Here is a 15,953-nt window from a genome sequence, read left to right on the forward strand (position 1 = left end):
ATTAATCTGTGTTTATATTTTTCAAAGACCAGAATTTCTTAAAGCAGGGCACACCTTCCTTATCCAGGAAATTATGGACATCACCATAACACTGTGTAAATGGCAGCCCACTGCAGCTTGTACGGTAAGGCTTGGAATCATTCCCAGCAAAGATTTCTATTTGTGTCTAGGAGCTGAACAGTGTCAGATCCCTGTTGGGCAAGCATTATAATTAATTGTCTAAGAGACAGGCCAGGGCAGTTGACTATGGAAGGAAGACAATTTATTGTGGCTATACTGGATTAGTGCTATTTCTGCCAATGGTAACCATACAAATCCCAGGATTCTGACTGCCAATGTCACAATGAAGAAAGAAATCTGCCTGGGGGATGGTTAAGATGGTGTTAGGATAAGTCTAAAAGGGTCCCAATGTGAATAAATATATAATGACTAACCCTTTATCGTTTTTAGCTTCAATATGTCCACTGATGGCAAGTGAACTATATGCTGGGCCAATCTAATTTGGCATGGGGTAATTAGCATTTAGGAGGCTCTAAGGCAGACTACTCATAAGTTTTACTATGTATAAAATCATCAAGAGCAGGAAAAATGTGGGATGGTTGAATTGAAATTGTTTAGAAAGATATATGTGGATTTTCCAGGCTAGAAAGAGCATAGCTGAATTTGTATATACAAAAAAAAAAAAAGGCCGAGGGGTTTACAAATTCCAGAACAGAGCCTTTACTGGATAGAGATGTAAAATATGTAGAAGATAGGTAATAATATCATTGATGGATGAGCCTCCCCAAAGCTGTGCAATACTTTGGATGACCTGCACTAGAGAGAGTTTAAATAAAAACTGAACTCAAAAAAGTGAATCATACTTTCTAAGGAAGACATTTTCATATGGTATAATATTTCCAGCACAATGACGAGCTCTGCAAATAGCTCTGTGGATAAGGAGAGACTATAAGGAAGTCAGTGTGGTGAGGCAATGTTTATTAGTTAAGTCTGTTTACAAAAACAGTCATTGTGTATATAGAGATGCAAATTTTATGAGGTATTCCCCTGTAGTGTAAATAAATTACCACCAACATGCACAATGTACATATAGTGTTTATACTGATTAAACCATCATTTTATTTTTCAGGGAAAAACACATATTAAGAAAGGTAGAATAGACTCTCTTCTTCATAAAGAAGCCTTTGGAGCCGTTGATGCTATCATTCCATCCGGGATCTAATCACGAGAAAAGACTCTTCAATGAAAAATATGAGGAAGTTGGGGGAGTTGAATCTAGTACATGATTACTATTTCATTAGAGATGAAATACTCTTGAGGGGAACAACACCAGAGGAAACAACACAAATGCATTTGACTTTAGGAGGAATGTGATATGCCCCTGGGGGTTCTGATGGCGATTCTATGAAGTATGGGAAACATACAGTGAAATATTTAAGAAACACTTGAAGAGACTGAAACTTAAAGCTCTCCTGGTTAAGTCCACATTGGGAAAAGGGCAAGACAGGCCAATGTGGTTAAGAAGGGATGTAAAGATTAGTGTGAGGAGCCTAAGTAGGGGGCTTAAAAGTATATAAACAATGCTTCAAAAATATAAACTATTTATAAAAAATGATCCGGGAGAAGTTAAGAGGATAATGACAAAAAGGGATGAATTATGGTTATACATTAGAAACAACATTCCAAAACAGTGAAGTTCATAGGCACTGCACATTTTGTAGTTATAGAATTACAGCCTTTGAGAGCTAGATGGGACCTTAGGAATCATCTGATTGAGCCCCTTCATTTTATAAATGAGAATAACATAAAGAAGATGCATTTTACTTCTTGCTTTTCTCCTCCTTCAGTCTCTACCATTTATCCCTGCCCCCACCAGTCAAAGGAAGCAAAACAAGTGTTGGAAGGGCAGGATTAGAGAATTGGGGGCCAGAGATTTCAGGAAAGGAACAGATTAGCTGGCTTCTGTCTAACCGAGCTGGAAAAGATGAAGAGATACTGAGCAAAGGATCTTATTTCCCACAAAAGGAGGGGAAGTGTGAGACACCAATGGGAATAATTATAGGAGGAATAAAAGGAGACACATCTAGGAGAGGAAAAAAGTACCAGCTCAATGAACACATAGGATATTTCTCTTCCCAAAGATACAAAGATGGAAATGAGGGAAGTCCTAACTAATATTTATATAAGTCCTCTGATGACAGATCAAATTCCTGAGGTCTGGAAAGTGTTAAATACCATTATTCTAAACAGGGATATGAGATAGAGCAAGCAATTACAGGCCAGTTAACTTAACATCATTTATGGAAAAATATTAGAAACAGTTTTTTGAGGGAACAACTCGACAAGCCTATGGTAATTTGATTAGAAACAGGCAACATGTTTTTATTGGAGGAAGGTGTTGTTTTAACTAACATGTTGGATTCCTGTGAAGTTATTACTTCCCTGGTGTTAGGTTCTGGACCACTATCCCTTCTAATATCTATATAGGATTGGGTGTAACAAATGTAAGATATCTAAGGAACAGTAAAGTTAAAAACAGAATAAATACTAAAGAGCGATGAAATCAGAAGAATGTGAAGTTGGAATGGGAATGGCACTGAGCAGAGAATACTATAACAATCATCAGCTTATAGAGCTGTCATCCAGATACTTATCTTCTCTTCTTTCTTATTTTTTTTTAAAGGACTATAGGATTTAGATTTGGTTTGTGAATGATTTCCAGAAGTACTCTACAGAAACAAAGGCCTACTGCATACTGATTACTCACTTAATGTAAGGCAGTAAGGTATAGTGGAATGGATGATGGATTGAAGTTACAGAAACTGAGTTTGAATCCTGTTTCTGCTACTTGCTACTTTATGATGTTGGGAAGGTCACTTAATTTTTCTGGGCCTCAGCTTCCTCGTCTATAAAACAAAGGAGGTTGGACTGAAAGGTCTTTTTCATTTCCTAGTTGACATCTAGAAACTTGACATGACATATTAGGGTAAGCATTGTGCATGACAAAGAATTTTAGGGCTCAAAAGGACCCTAGAAATACGACCCACTCATTTTATACATGAGAAGACACAAAACAACTATTTCTGTCTTCCATCCCTTCTGCTAAATTAAAAAGTCACAGAAATGTATATTATTTTATTAATAAGAATACTGATAACTCATTTAGTGTATTTTAAGGTTTATAGCTTTTAGATTGCAAAATCTATTTTTCCCCATACCACTGGTAACAGCTAGATGGTTCAGTGGACAGAGCTTTGGATCTCGAGTCAGGAAGACTTGGGTCAAATCCTGCTTCAGACACTCACTAGAGGCATGACCCTGAGCAAGTCACTTAACCTCTCACTGTCTCAGTTTCTTCATTTGCAAAATGGGAATAACAATAGCACCTGATACCCTGAGCTTGTGAAGCTAAAATGAGATAACTTTTGTAAAGTGATTTGTGAGACTTAAAATGGTATACAAATGGTAGTTGTAATAAAATAAACACAACTACAAAACGTAAAATGAGTGAAGTAGATTTTGTTAGGCAGAAAACTTGATTTCATTTTGTTTTCCAGTTCCTATATAGTCCCGGATAATCCTTTGAGGGATGTGGGAGAGGTAGACAAAGACCCCTCCCTCCCAAATGAAATTTTATTTATTTTTGAGCCCAGATTGGTGACCAAGACCTCTTTATTTTAACAAGGTTTGCTCTTGGAGAGGCAGAATAGTGTAATGGTGGACCCGGGTCTGGATTCAAATTCCATTTCAGATATTTATTAGCTCTGGAATCTTTGGCAAACTTCTCTGAGGCTCATCACTGGCAAAACTAGGACAAATTATTTATATTACCAAACATGGCAGGGATTTTACAGAGAAGCACTTTATGCAATCTGAGACCAAGAGCCAAGAATGTTCCCTCCTTCCCTCCCAGTTCTCCTTTTGGTTCTAGTCTATCAGTCATGAGCAGGTTTTTAACATTAGAGAGAGTTGGCTACTCAATCTGGGCTACAGGCCCAAGCATCCTACCTTTGAGAGGTTCTAGCAGGGGTGTGGGACCTGCGGCCTCAAGGCCACATGTGGCCCTCTAGGTCCTCAAGTGCAGCCCATTGACTGAATCCAAACTTCACAGAACAAATCCTCTTAATAAAATGATTTATACTATAAAACTTGGACTCGATCAAAAGGCCACCCCCAAGGACCTAGAAGGCCACAGGTGGCCTCGCTGCAGGCTCCCCACCCTCTAGAGTGTGCCTCTGGCTCTAGGATGCCCCAAGGTGCTGGAGATTTATGGACTACACCTAACTGGGAAAATGAACTCTTAGAAATTCCTAGGAGGGTGGAAGGAAGGCCAGAAGCCTGCTACATGTATAAGCCCAACTTAACAATGAAGAAGAAGAGCAATGTGCTTATAGACATGGGAGAATTAAATGCTACCTCACTTTGGGTTCTGATAAAGTCTAGATAAGGGTTTAGCTGAAAAGGATCTCTGTATGTTGTAAGGCTGCACATGCATTGGTTATTACTGTACAAACACAAGTGAGCTCATTCACAATGCTGTTTCAGTTCTGGTCACCTTTCAACAGGAAGGATATTATCACCCTGGAGACAATACAGCATAAGGCTGTCAGGCTGATTCCAAGTTTTAAGAAAGCTGGTTATTCTGAGGGAAGCCTGAGGAGGTTAAAAGTTTACTCACACTACAGAAAAGGAGTCTGCCCTATGGAATATTAAGCTTAAGGGGAATGAGTTAAATTACTGTGTTCATGCTGCTGAGGGAGGGGCTTGACAACAACCATGAAAAGGGGGCATCAAAACCAGAAATTAAACAGTCAAAGGTAAGACAGGGGAAGAATCTTTTCAGCAAAAGAACAACAAACATCTGGAATAGAGTACAAATGTCGAATTCAGACAGCATAAATGTCATTAGATTTGTGAAACAGGTATCACGATGCCATCTGAATGAACAAAAGGAATTGAGGGAGGATATGGCAGCCAGGCAGGAAAGAGGGGTCGATATGGACTTCAAGAACACAGACTCATTAGGCCAAGTGTCCTTTTCCTGTCCAGAGATCTCTTTTGTTTTGTGTTCTTATCAATCCCACACCTTGCCTAAGTAAAAATGACAGACAATCCATTCTTAATGACTTCCTAGCTTTTGAAACTATTTTGGTGTTGCCATGTTCAAATAATTTTAAGGAGTGGCCTTTCTGTTGGCTCTTCTGATTTTTACATGTTACATTTAGAGAGGTTATTCATTTTGGATGGTTGGTCACCCCTTAAATTGAAATGCATTATTTAGTTGAGTGTGCAGGGGAAAAAGGTGTTTATTTATATGTGTTTGTGTGTATATGTGTGCATGTGTGTTGTGTGTGCGTGCATACATGCTTGGAGATTTTTTGCAATTCTCAGGACAACTATGCCCTTGTGGTACCTCATTACAATCAGGAAGAGAATGCCAGGGAGACTCAATTGCCCTTCAGACAGTTGATGCTGCGTCAGCAGCAGCATGGCTGGTATCTTCCTCCCCAGGAGACAGAGCACATCCTTTTCTTGGCACACCCACTCTCCAAATGCACAGTGAACAATTGTTCGCTGTTTGTCGAAGACCTGGACAACTCCCCATACCAGTACAATGTGTTGACACTACACCCCTACAAATTAAGCGCTGGGCATTACCTTTCCTTTCTTTCCTCCAGCATATACAGATATGTTAAATGTATTTACCTTTTTGCTAGAAATAGAATATTATGAAGTGTATTGAAGAATTAGCTAGGTTTCCTTTTGATCCACCTCAGTGGGAGATCTCCCTTTCCTGTTGGATACAGCTGAGATGATAGTTTGGTCCAGAAAGACATATCAATATAATGCAGAATTCAAAATCCCAATAAAACAATTTCATATTGATAGAATTCTCACAGTTTAGGATGCTTCCACTAAATAGCCTATCAAACCTGGACTTACCCTCCAAAATCTACTGTTCCATATTATATTCAGTTAACCCTAATATGTTTTCCATCACCCAATTCTCACCACTCATATGTCTTCAATGTTTCAATGCAGTTTAAGATTGAGATAAGACTCTGGTTTGGTTGAGTTTAGGACATTTAAGACAATTAGTAGACCTTTAAAAACTAGCATAGCTTTCACGTATGGTTATGATTCTTATTCTCTGCAAACATCTGTGCAGTATGCCTTGATATGCCATTTCCAGGGCAATGCATTTTATGGAGAGAAGATTATCTCATCTCCAATTGACTCCATTCTGTTCTGATATGTGAAAGGCCAGTGGAGGAGTGTTAGCCAGGGAGCTGAATGGAGAGCTTTTGAAGGCTGGCAGCAGGAGTTCACTTAGACCATTTTCAGAGACAGCTAGCCAAATGCAGCAATTTGTTGGCTGAATGATTAGATTACTTGGCTGCAAGAGATTTTTCTTACCACTTCAGTTGGCCGGTAATACTTGAGATCTACAGTCACGTGAATCTTGCCGGTCTCCTTACACCGACCCACCTCATTCTCATTCTTTCCTTCCCACCTGTAAAGAAGATAAACTCTTAATCAGCTTCTAATTGCTTCAGTGCTCTGATCTCAGCAGCATTTGGCTGGGCTTTCAGGCACTCCAGGATAATGTGGGCCCCTCTACAACTTGTCAGAGTGGAAAGATTCATTAGGCACAGAAACAAATGCAGCAGTTTGACCAGACTGTAGCAATAATGATTTCTGATACCCTTCTGAATACCTTTTTTTTTTTTGGAGGGGGTAGGGTAGGTGACTTTTCTTAAAAAAAAAAATAAATTAAAAGAAAACATGGGGCATTTAAGATTTATAAGTCAGAGGGACAAGATTTGCAGTCACTTTTCCTGATAGTTCAAATTCTTCACTTTTTTTCAGAGTTTATTTATTTTGAGGGAAGCCACCCTTCAAGTTGAAATTAAAAAAAAATTTTCAAGTTGAAATTTTAAAATGTCATTCATTTTATGGAAATTCTTTGAAACTTTCAACTATTCCCATCTGGAATAGACCTTACTGAATGATTATCTGACCAATGTTCTCTCTCTCTCAATTTATATACTAATTCTATTTAGTTTTTTTCTTTCATAAACTAGTCGCCTTTTATAGCCTGTTATTAATAAAAGATCAATATCTTATTAATCTTGGATGAACAGGGAATATTCGAAGGATCCATACTTTCTTAAGTGTAGGGAACTCCTGGAGTGGGACATTCCTCTATCAATGTAAATCCCAATCCATCTCTCATTTAGTAGCTAAGACCTAAGGAGTTGCCTGAGACCCAGAAAGATAAAGTAACTTGTCCAGGATCATATAGCTAATAAATACCAGAAGCAGAATTTAAATCCAGGTCTTTCTGATTAGAATCCAGTACTACAACCACTATGTAATATTGCCTTTATTTTGGATAAAGTTACTCTCCACATGAAGTTTTTTTGGGTAGTTTTAGAAAACCCTAGTGAAGACTTGTTCTCTTTCACTCTAGAATATGCTTTACTTATCATCCAAATGATATTCTAACTTTCAGATCATACCTGGTACAGGGGAAAGCACCCCTAATATATAGTCATGAATTCTTACTTATTTTCTATATGATCTTGGAGAAGTTGCTTAACTCCTTTATCCCTCAGTTTCCTCATTGGTAAAATGAGGGGTTTGAACTAGATGACCAGAAAGGCCCCTTTCAACTCTAAGTTCTGAACATAATAACCACTATTTTCTCTTCACACCAACTAGCTTTCTAGCTCACCAATAGCTAGTGCTATTTTCTGATAGCACTGAATCTGTGACAAAACAAAACCAATTCATTTATTTAGAAGGAGAAAAGGCATCAATATTAATATTGCTTTATTGCAGGTTCTCATTACTTTTCCAAGATTCTTTTTATTTGATTCTATTATTTTGATTTGTGTTTTAATTCTCTACCATTTACTCTTTTTTTAATAGCAAGGACACAAATAATGACTCTGATTTGCACTGCAATAATATCTCACACAGACAAAAGGAAATCATATAGATAAACCTCAAGCCCGTCTGTCTACTTGCTGAAACTGTGGAAACTTGCTGAAACTTTTGCCTCCTCATCTTTTAGAAATGAATCCACTACCCATTTATTCAGAAAGAATAAATGTAAGGTAAATATAATGACAACTTTAAAAAAAGAAATGAATCCACTGGTTTACTGTTGACATTAGAGTTTTATAATTTTGCACATGAACATACTTCATATCAAATAATCTTGTGTCTCCTATTTTAAAAATTAAGTCATTTGACAAAAAAGAAAACCACAGACCTTAGGTTTCACTTGAACTCTGATGCTTATTTTTTTTCTCTTCCTATATTTTAAAAAAATTTTAATTGATGGAATAAAACAAGCATTTCCATAACACAGTACAATAAAAAAGATTGAACATAAAACTGCAAATCTACTATATATAACTTGCTATTCCTTTGAAACATGCAACAAATTATCATGTAAATTTCTTTTTTTTCCCCTGATGCTTATTTTCAAGGGTTGTTTGCTTTAATACCTCTACTAAAGACAAATCTTGAGAAGAAAACAGGAAAATTATATACACCCCATAGATCAGAGTCAAAGTGAGGGTCAAATGGAGCAATCAGAACATGAAATAAATTACCTGACTGTGGTTAAATGATTCACAGGTGCCCTAAGAATAGGCCTAAAACATGGATCATGACTCTAGCCTAGTGTTCTCAGAGGGTGTGGTATATTTTAGAGGAGAGAACAGAGTTGGGACTCAAGGATTCTATTCTTGGCTTGAGTACTGACTCATTATGTGATTATCCCTATCTTTTGTCATCTTTGCCAATTTACTACTACCTATGAGGTGAAACTCTGGAATTGTTTTGGTTTATATTTCTCTTACTATTAGTCATTTGGAATGATTTTTAAAATATACATATGTATGTATGTATGTATCTATCTAGTCAGGGGTTTTAAACTTTTTTCATGTATCATCAACTCCTTTGCCACTCTGGTGAATCCTGTAAACCTCTCCTCAGAAGTATGTTTTCTGCCTATGCTTATAATTGAAGGAAACATTAAATTTCAGGTAGAGGTTAGTGAAAATGAAGATGTAAAATTTTTTTTCCATCTCAGTTCACAGATCCCCTGAAAACTGCCTATGGATCCAAAATAGTCTATGGACCCACCACAGGTTAAGAACCCCTGCTTTATACAGTTAATAGTTTTGAGGAGTGTTTGTTTATATCCGCTTATCACTTAAAGGCAAGGAATGAATCTTGGTCTGATATATATTTGTGTTAGTTTCCTATATATCTTGAGTATCAAATACTCATGGGATATTTGATACAAAGGTGTTCCCCTAATTGATAGCTTCTTTTTCTTAGTTGCATTTTTTTGTTCATTTAAGAGTTTTTTCAATTTCATGTAATCAAAATTGTCTCTTTTGTCCTTTGTGAGCCCTTATTTGGCTAAGAACTCTCCCCCAGGACTTCCTGCTGGATTCAGGATGCCTGAATAGATGTAGGATGCCTAAGTCCTTTATGTCTCCTATACACCAAATACAGCAAAACCCTGAAGGGTTGAAATAATGATTAAGAGATTCAATAAGAAACTATAGTAAATGATTTCTTAGTCAGCCACAAGGGGCAATAGATAAGCTATGCTGCCAAGCAATGCAAGCACCAACAAGGCAAAGAAACCTGTTTCTAAGAGGGGGAGAAGGATCATGAATGGAAGGGTCTCCTGAGAAATCCCCAGGATGATCAGAAAGTCCCAGGGGAGTGGACCTTGGAAATCTGGGGGAATAGCAGAGGCCAGGAACCATCATGGTCCCCTAACACTTTACTAAGACATTGAGGGGGACCTGAAGACACTGCTGTCTCATCCTCAAGATCCAAGGGTGGTTCAAATCCTGGAGATGGAGGTGAGCAAAAGGTGAAGCAGGGAGAGACTATTCAGAAGAGACTATCTCACTCAAAAATGCAGCAGGGCCTTTGGGATTAATCAGGGTGGAGAACCTGTGGCCTCAAGGCCACATGTGATCCTCTAGGTCCTCAAAGTGCAGCTCTTTGACTGAATCCAAACTTCACAGAATAAAGCCCTTTAATAAAAGGGTTTGTTTTGTAAAACTTCAACTCAGCCAAGAAGCTGCACCCAAGGACCTAGAAGGCCACATGGCCTTGAGGCTACAGGTTCCTCCATCCCTGGTCTAGCATAAAGACCCAATTCAGGAAATAAAGCCAGAGAGATAAGCAAATCAAAGAAAATAACAATCAGCTTTTAAAAAATATATGTTGCAAATCTAGCTTAATAACAGCTGTAAGCAGAGCTTAAAGGGGAAAAGATGATTTTTTCACAATAATTACATGAATACCTATAAGAAGTGAAGCAAGAGATAACACAAATGAAATAAAAGCTCTTATGGAAAGAATTAGAAGGAGAATAAGTAGTTTAGAAGAGAAAATGGTAAACCTTACCAACAAATGGAATTCCTGAAAACTATAATAGACCACACAAAATCAAAGCAAGAAATAATAGAACAGAATAAAGAAAGAAAGAAAAGGTAAGCTATCTAGAATAAAAGACAATTGATCTGGAAAACAGATCAAGGAGAGATAATTTAAAAATCAGTGGATTCTCTAAAAATTAATAACCAAATAAACCCCCCAAACCTGGAATCCTATTTCAATAAATCATAAATGAAAATGTCCCAAATCTATTAGAACAAGAGGACAAAACAAAGACAGAAAGAATCCACTGATCACCTCCTGAAAGGAACCCTAAAAGGAAAGTCCTAGGAATGTTCTAGCCAAAATCCAAAGCTCCTATATAAAAAAAAAATACTGGAAGCATCCAGAAGGAAACAGTTAAATATTAAAGAGATTACAGTCTGGATCATACAAGATCTAACACTTTCTATTAGAAAAAGAGGACATCTTGGAATACAATATTATAAAAGGTGAAAGATAGAGGTTTATATCCAAGAATAACTTACCCTGTCAGAATTGAATATGATCCTACAAGAAAAAAAAATAGATTTTCAATGGAAAAGAGGGTTTTCAGTCATTTCTAAAGAAAAAAATCATTGCTGAGTAAGAACTTTGAAATACAAACACAAGAACCCAGAGAGACCTAGAAAGGTAAATTTGTTTAAGCAGATGGAAGTAAGTGCCTGTATGATGATGAAGTGCTAACATTCTTAGAGAGGGAGAAGAAACAAGTGTCCTTTCAAACATTAATGTTTTCAAAAGGTACTGAAACATTGAGGTAAGGAAAAAGAGAGGTCTTAGATGGAGGCAGAGTTGTAGATTGATTCTCTTCTAAGTGTTTTAATAGGAGAAATAGAAGGAAGAATAAAAGGAATACTACACCGGTGTGGAAAAAAAAGCAAGGAGGGGGAAACATTTCTAAAATTTCTTTTCATAATTTGGACAAACGTGGAGAGGGAAAAGGAAGTGGGACTCAGAGGAACTTCATTCTTATCTAAAATGGGCAAAGGAGGGTTAAACACACAAATACGCATTCACACACAGAGTTTGGTGTAGATATATCAAACTCAACTGGATATATCTAAACTACTCAAGAAAGACATCTATGATCATTACCTTCCCTTCCTCTCTTCTCCCACTCTCTTTTAAATCTTCTGTAGTCACTTCCAGTTTCCTCATTCAACTGCAGCCTCTCTACTCAATTACTAATGATCTCATAACAGCCAAATCTAATGGCCTTTTCTTAGTCCGTATCCTTTTTGAATTCTCTGTAGCCTTTGTCACTGTCAATCACTCTCTTCTCCTTGATACTCACTTCTTATATTTTGGGACACTGTTCTCTCCTGTTTGTCCTCGTATCTGTCTAACCCATAATTCTCATTCTCCTTCGCTGGATCTTCATCAAAGTAACTCCTTTTAATTTTGAGTGTCCCCCAAAACTCTGTCCTTGGCAGTTTTTTTTCTCTATAGTATTTCATTTGGTCTGATTAGTTTCCATAGATTCAATTAACATCTCTACGCTGATGATTTTCAGATCTATTTATCCAGTCCTGACCTCTCTCCTGACTTTCAATCTTACTTCTCCAATTGCCTATTCAATATCTTTAATAAAATATTCAATATCTTTAACTAGATATCCTGTACACATCTTAAACTCAATATGTCCAAAATCAAACTCATTCTTTCCCTCCAGATCCTCTTCTCTTCCTAACTTCCTATTACTGTTGAAGGTACCATCATATTCCCAGTCACCCAGATTAAAACCCTAGCTGTCATCCTTGACACCTGAATTGATATCTAATTTACTAAATTACGAAATGGCATAGGCATGCCCAGTTCTTTGTGTACTTGCTGGGAAAAACTACAATGACAGCAAAAAATGAAGCCGCAATCATGTTTTAATAAGGCACAGAGATTATGGGGGACAAACAAACACAGAAACTACAAAGGCAAGAGTTGAAACGGGGATACAGAGGCAGACAGCATGGTGACAGGGGATGGAGTGGTGAAGGAAGGCGGGCTGTGTTAGGAAGAGAATACAGAGAAGGAGAGGCACAGAGAATCACTCACTAACCATGGATTAGAGTTAGCGGCACTTAGTGACATGGTCCTGATGGAGAGGGAAGAGGGCTAGGGTAGGGGCAGGAGTTTGAGGTCTCATTTTTATACTTTTTTTTTTTAAGGAACAGACTAAATCTTATCTATTGTGCCTTGGAGTTAGTTAATTAGCATATCCAAATTATCTCTAAGTTGTTGGCAAAACTTTAAAGCTAATACATCCACATCATTTCAGAGTCATCTGTTATTTGGCTTTCTGCTAGTCTTACTGTAGATATCTGAAAGTTTCCTGAGATTTATATATTATGGGATCAAAAAAAAAATCCCTGAGAGCAAGTCTTAGATGGCTTCCCCTGATTTGGCACATGTGACTAAAATGTGATTTTTGGTTACTATATGATACAATTTGTAAAGTATGCTCCTTTGATCTTTGAGACAGTTTGTACTTGACTTCAGGTTCCCCTTTGCAATCTTACTTCCTGTCATTGACAATTGATACTGGCAACTTATAAATTTACTTAGTATACTGATTAGAAGGGGTAGTTGTTGTCAAGGGTACCAAAACAAGATACAGTTTAACACACTCTCTCTTATCCTCCATAACCAATCTGTTGCCAAATACTGCCAATTTTACCTTTGCAACATCTTTCATACATGCTTTCTTCTCTCTGTCGCTGCCACTACCCTGGAGTAGATTTACTTTTGAGGATCTTTTCAGCTCTATAGATAGACTCTGTGATCTTTGATAGATTTCACAATATACTAAGTAAAGCAATAATTAACAAAATTACCTGGCACTTGATTAATGGAACAACAGAATGGAATAGAGAACCCAGAAATAAAGCCCAGTACATATTAGAGTGTTTGCTAAATAAAAGATAATTTGAAAAAAATTAATTGGATGGTAGTATAGCTTTTAAAATGAGTTCATTCCTCTCATCATATGTTACAAACATGTTTAAATAATTACTTAAACGTATTCAAATTAAAAGAAAAAGGAATAATACATATTTATTTCAGTTGTGGAGAGAAGAAAATTTTTATAAAAGAATAAATTATTTGAGATGAAATAGATGAATTTGAATATATAACAAAGATTTTTACACAAAAATAATGGGTTCAAAATAAAAGAAATTTATAGAGAAAAATATTTATGGTAAATATATCTGATAATAATCTGGCATCTAGAATCTATAAAGTACAGTTATAAATTCAGAAGAATAAAAACATGTCCCAATGGATAATTGGCAAAGGATCAGAACAGACAAGTTTTTTAAAAATTGTTCACAGTCACCTGAAAAGTCATGATAGTATATAGCATTCCAGCTATGGGAAGATGGCTTATGTGAATGCACAGGGAGGAGACAATGAAATACTGAGTTTGAGAAATAGCTAGTAGTTGAGTTTGGTGCAGAGTAGAGTAAGTGAAGTACTATAATGTGGAATAAACTTGGCTGCAAATGTAGTGTAAGGTAGATTGTGAAAGGCCCTGTATGCCAGGTTAAGGAATGTATATTTTATTCTGGAGGCAATAGGGAGCTATTGTTGTTTTTGAGCACAGCACTCGTATTTCAGATCTGTCACAATCCATGAATTCATTTATTGTTCTTTCCTGTTTTGGACCGATGTTAAGCTTTGGCACAGATCTACCTGACATGTGTACACAAATACATATGTAAGGGAGGATCATAGGTTTGGAGCTAGAAGGGAGATCATGTAGTATAACTGTCTCATATGAGTGAAAAACCTAAGGTTCAGAGAAGCTAAGTGAATCAAACACAGTCTTCTTTTCCCTCATGCACCATCTCTCTGTCTTTCCATTTAGGTGAATAATATTTATTAAGTTCTCTCTGTACAAGGGCCTGTGCTGTGCTGGAGCCTAAGTATTTAAAAAAAAATGACATTGTTTTTGCTGTTGAGAAACACATTCTAGGAAAAGGAATGGGAGAAGGACAGAAATAATAATTATATCAAGTAGAAGACAATTAAGGGCATGGGAGAGGCCAAATAGAACAGTCTCAAAGACTCAAGGGATAACTTCTTGCTGAGGAATCAGAGAAGGCTTCATGGAGGATGTGACCTTTTTTTTTAAAAAAAAAAAGAAAAAGAAAAAAGTTTCAGCATACAGAAATGGACCTTAGGCAGAATGAGGAGATTTAGAAATTCCCATAAAGACTTCCCAAGTTTATTTTTCAATCAGTGTCAGTCTAAATATTTATAATTAATAAAGCTTGAAAAAGTAAAGAAAATATTCTGACTTTTCCATCAGGAGTTGTATTCTATTTTGAAAGTATTCCATAGGGAAATTAAAAGACCTATGCACACACATGTGGTTCCTTCTAGCTCCAGATCTATGATTCTTTGATTATCCAACACTGGAGATGTTAGCAAGGTCAGGTTAACAGCTTCCCCCATTTGCGTCATCTTTTGTGGCCATTTTCTGCTAAATTAATTCAAAAGATGGCTTCTAAATGGTGAAAGCTAATGAAAGGATAATAGGAACATTGTTGTTCTAGGTAGCAATAATAGTAATAATAATCCCAATAGACTTTTTTTTTACATAGTGTTTTAAGATTTGGAAAGTCATATACATTATATGTAATACACAACCAAATAAATGTGTATGCATATATACATGTATATATATACATACATACATATATATACATATACACACATATAAATTTGATTCTCACAATAATCCTGTGAGGTAAGTGCTACTATTATTTCTATGTTATAGATGAGAAAACTGAGGTTCAGAACAGTTAAGCAACCTTTGTCTAGGGTCACACAGCTAGAATTTGAATCTAGCTTTTCCTGCCTACAAGGACTGTCTCTATCCATCACTTGTTTCTATTGTTCAGTGATTTTCAATCATATCTGACTTTTTGTGATCCTATTTGGGGTTTTCTTGGCAAAGATACTAGAGTGGATTGCTATTTCCTTCTCTGGCTCATTTAACAGATGAAGAAACTGAAACAGAGTTAAGTGACTTGCCCAGGGTCACACAGCTAGTAACTGTCTGATGCCAGATTTGAACTCAGGATGAGTCTTCCTGGAGTTCTATCCAGTGAGCCACCTAGTTTCCCCTGACTACTATGAAGGTACCTAATTAATGTCAACAATATTATCATACTGAGCATGAAATTGTAAACAAGAAAAAGCAAAAACAAAAACTGATAAGACCTGGAAAAATTAATGTTCTTTTCTCCAACAGTTCTGATTGAGGCTGGTGAGCAAAAGTTTGGGCCAAGGGCCAAAACCCTTCCATTACAACAATACTTGAAACACTTGTATTAACAAGCAAAAGTTTAACAGCTAACTTGTCCTAACAAGTAATATTATGACTTGAAGCTGTGCTTCAATGTTAATGAAATGGAGGTGGCTTGACTGGGAGTATAAGATTCAGCTAATTAACAGGAAATGAAACC

The 15,953-nt window shown here is 36.7% G+C and overlaps 1 protein-coding gene across 3 annotated transcripts in view; it reads right to left on the reverse strand.

Annotated features, from left to right (window-relative positions):
• GMDS (GDP-mannose 4,6-dehydratase) overlaps nt 1–15,953 on the reverse strand; it is a 799,941-nt gene that overhangs the window by 114,566 nt on the left and 669,422 nt on the right. For 2 of the 3 annotated variants that reach the window (XM_069103600.1, XM_069103601.1), the window contains exon 9: nt 6,418–6,514. The exons of the other annotated variant lie outside the window; for it this stretch is intronic. In XM_069103600.1, coding sequence (XP_068959701.1) covers nt 6,418–6,514 — 97 coding nt within the window. The remainder of the gene's footprint in view (nt 1–6,417; nt 6,515–15,953) is intronic. 3 annotated transcript variants of the gene reach the window in all.

Source organism: Petaurus breviceps, unplaced genomic scaffold (assembly GCF_028583685.1).
Source record: "Petaurus breviceps papuanus isolate PSGF00001 unplaced genomic scaffold, PetGlider_PUasm1.0 582, whole genome shotgun sequence".
NCBI classification, from domain to species: Eukaryota; Metazoa; Chordata; class Mammalia; order Diprotodontia; family Petauridae; genus Petaurus; species Petaurus breviceps.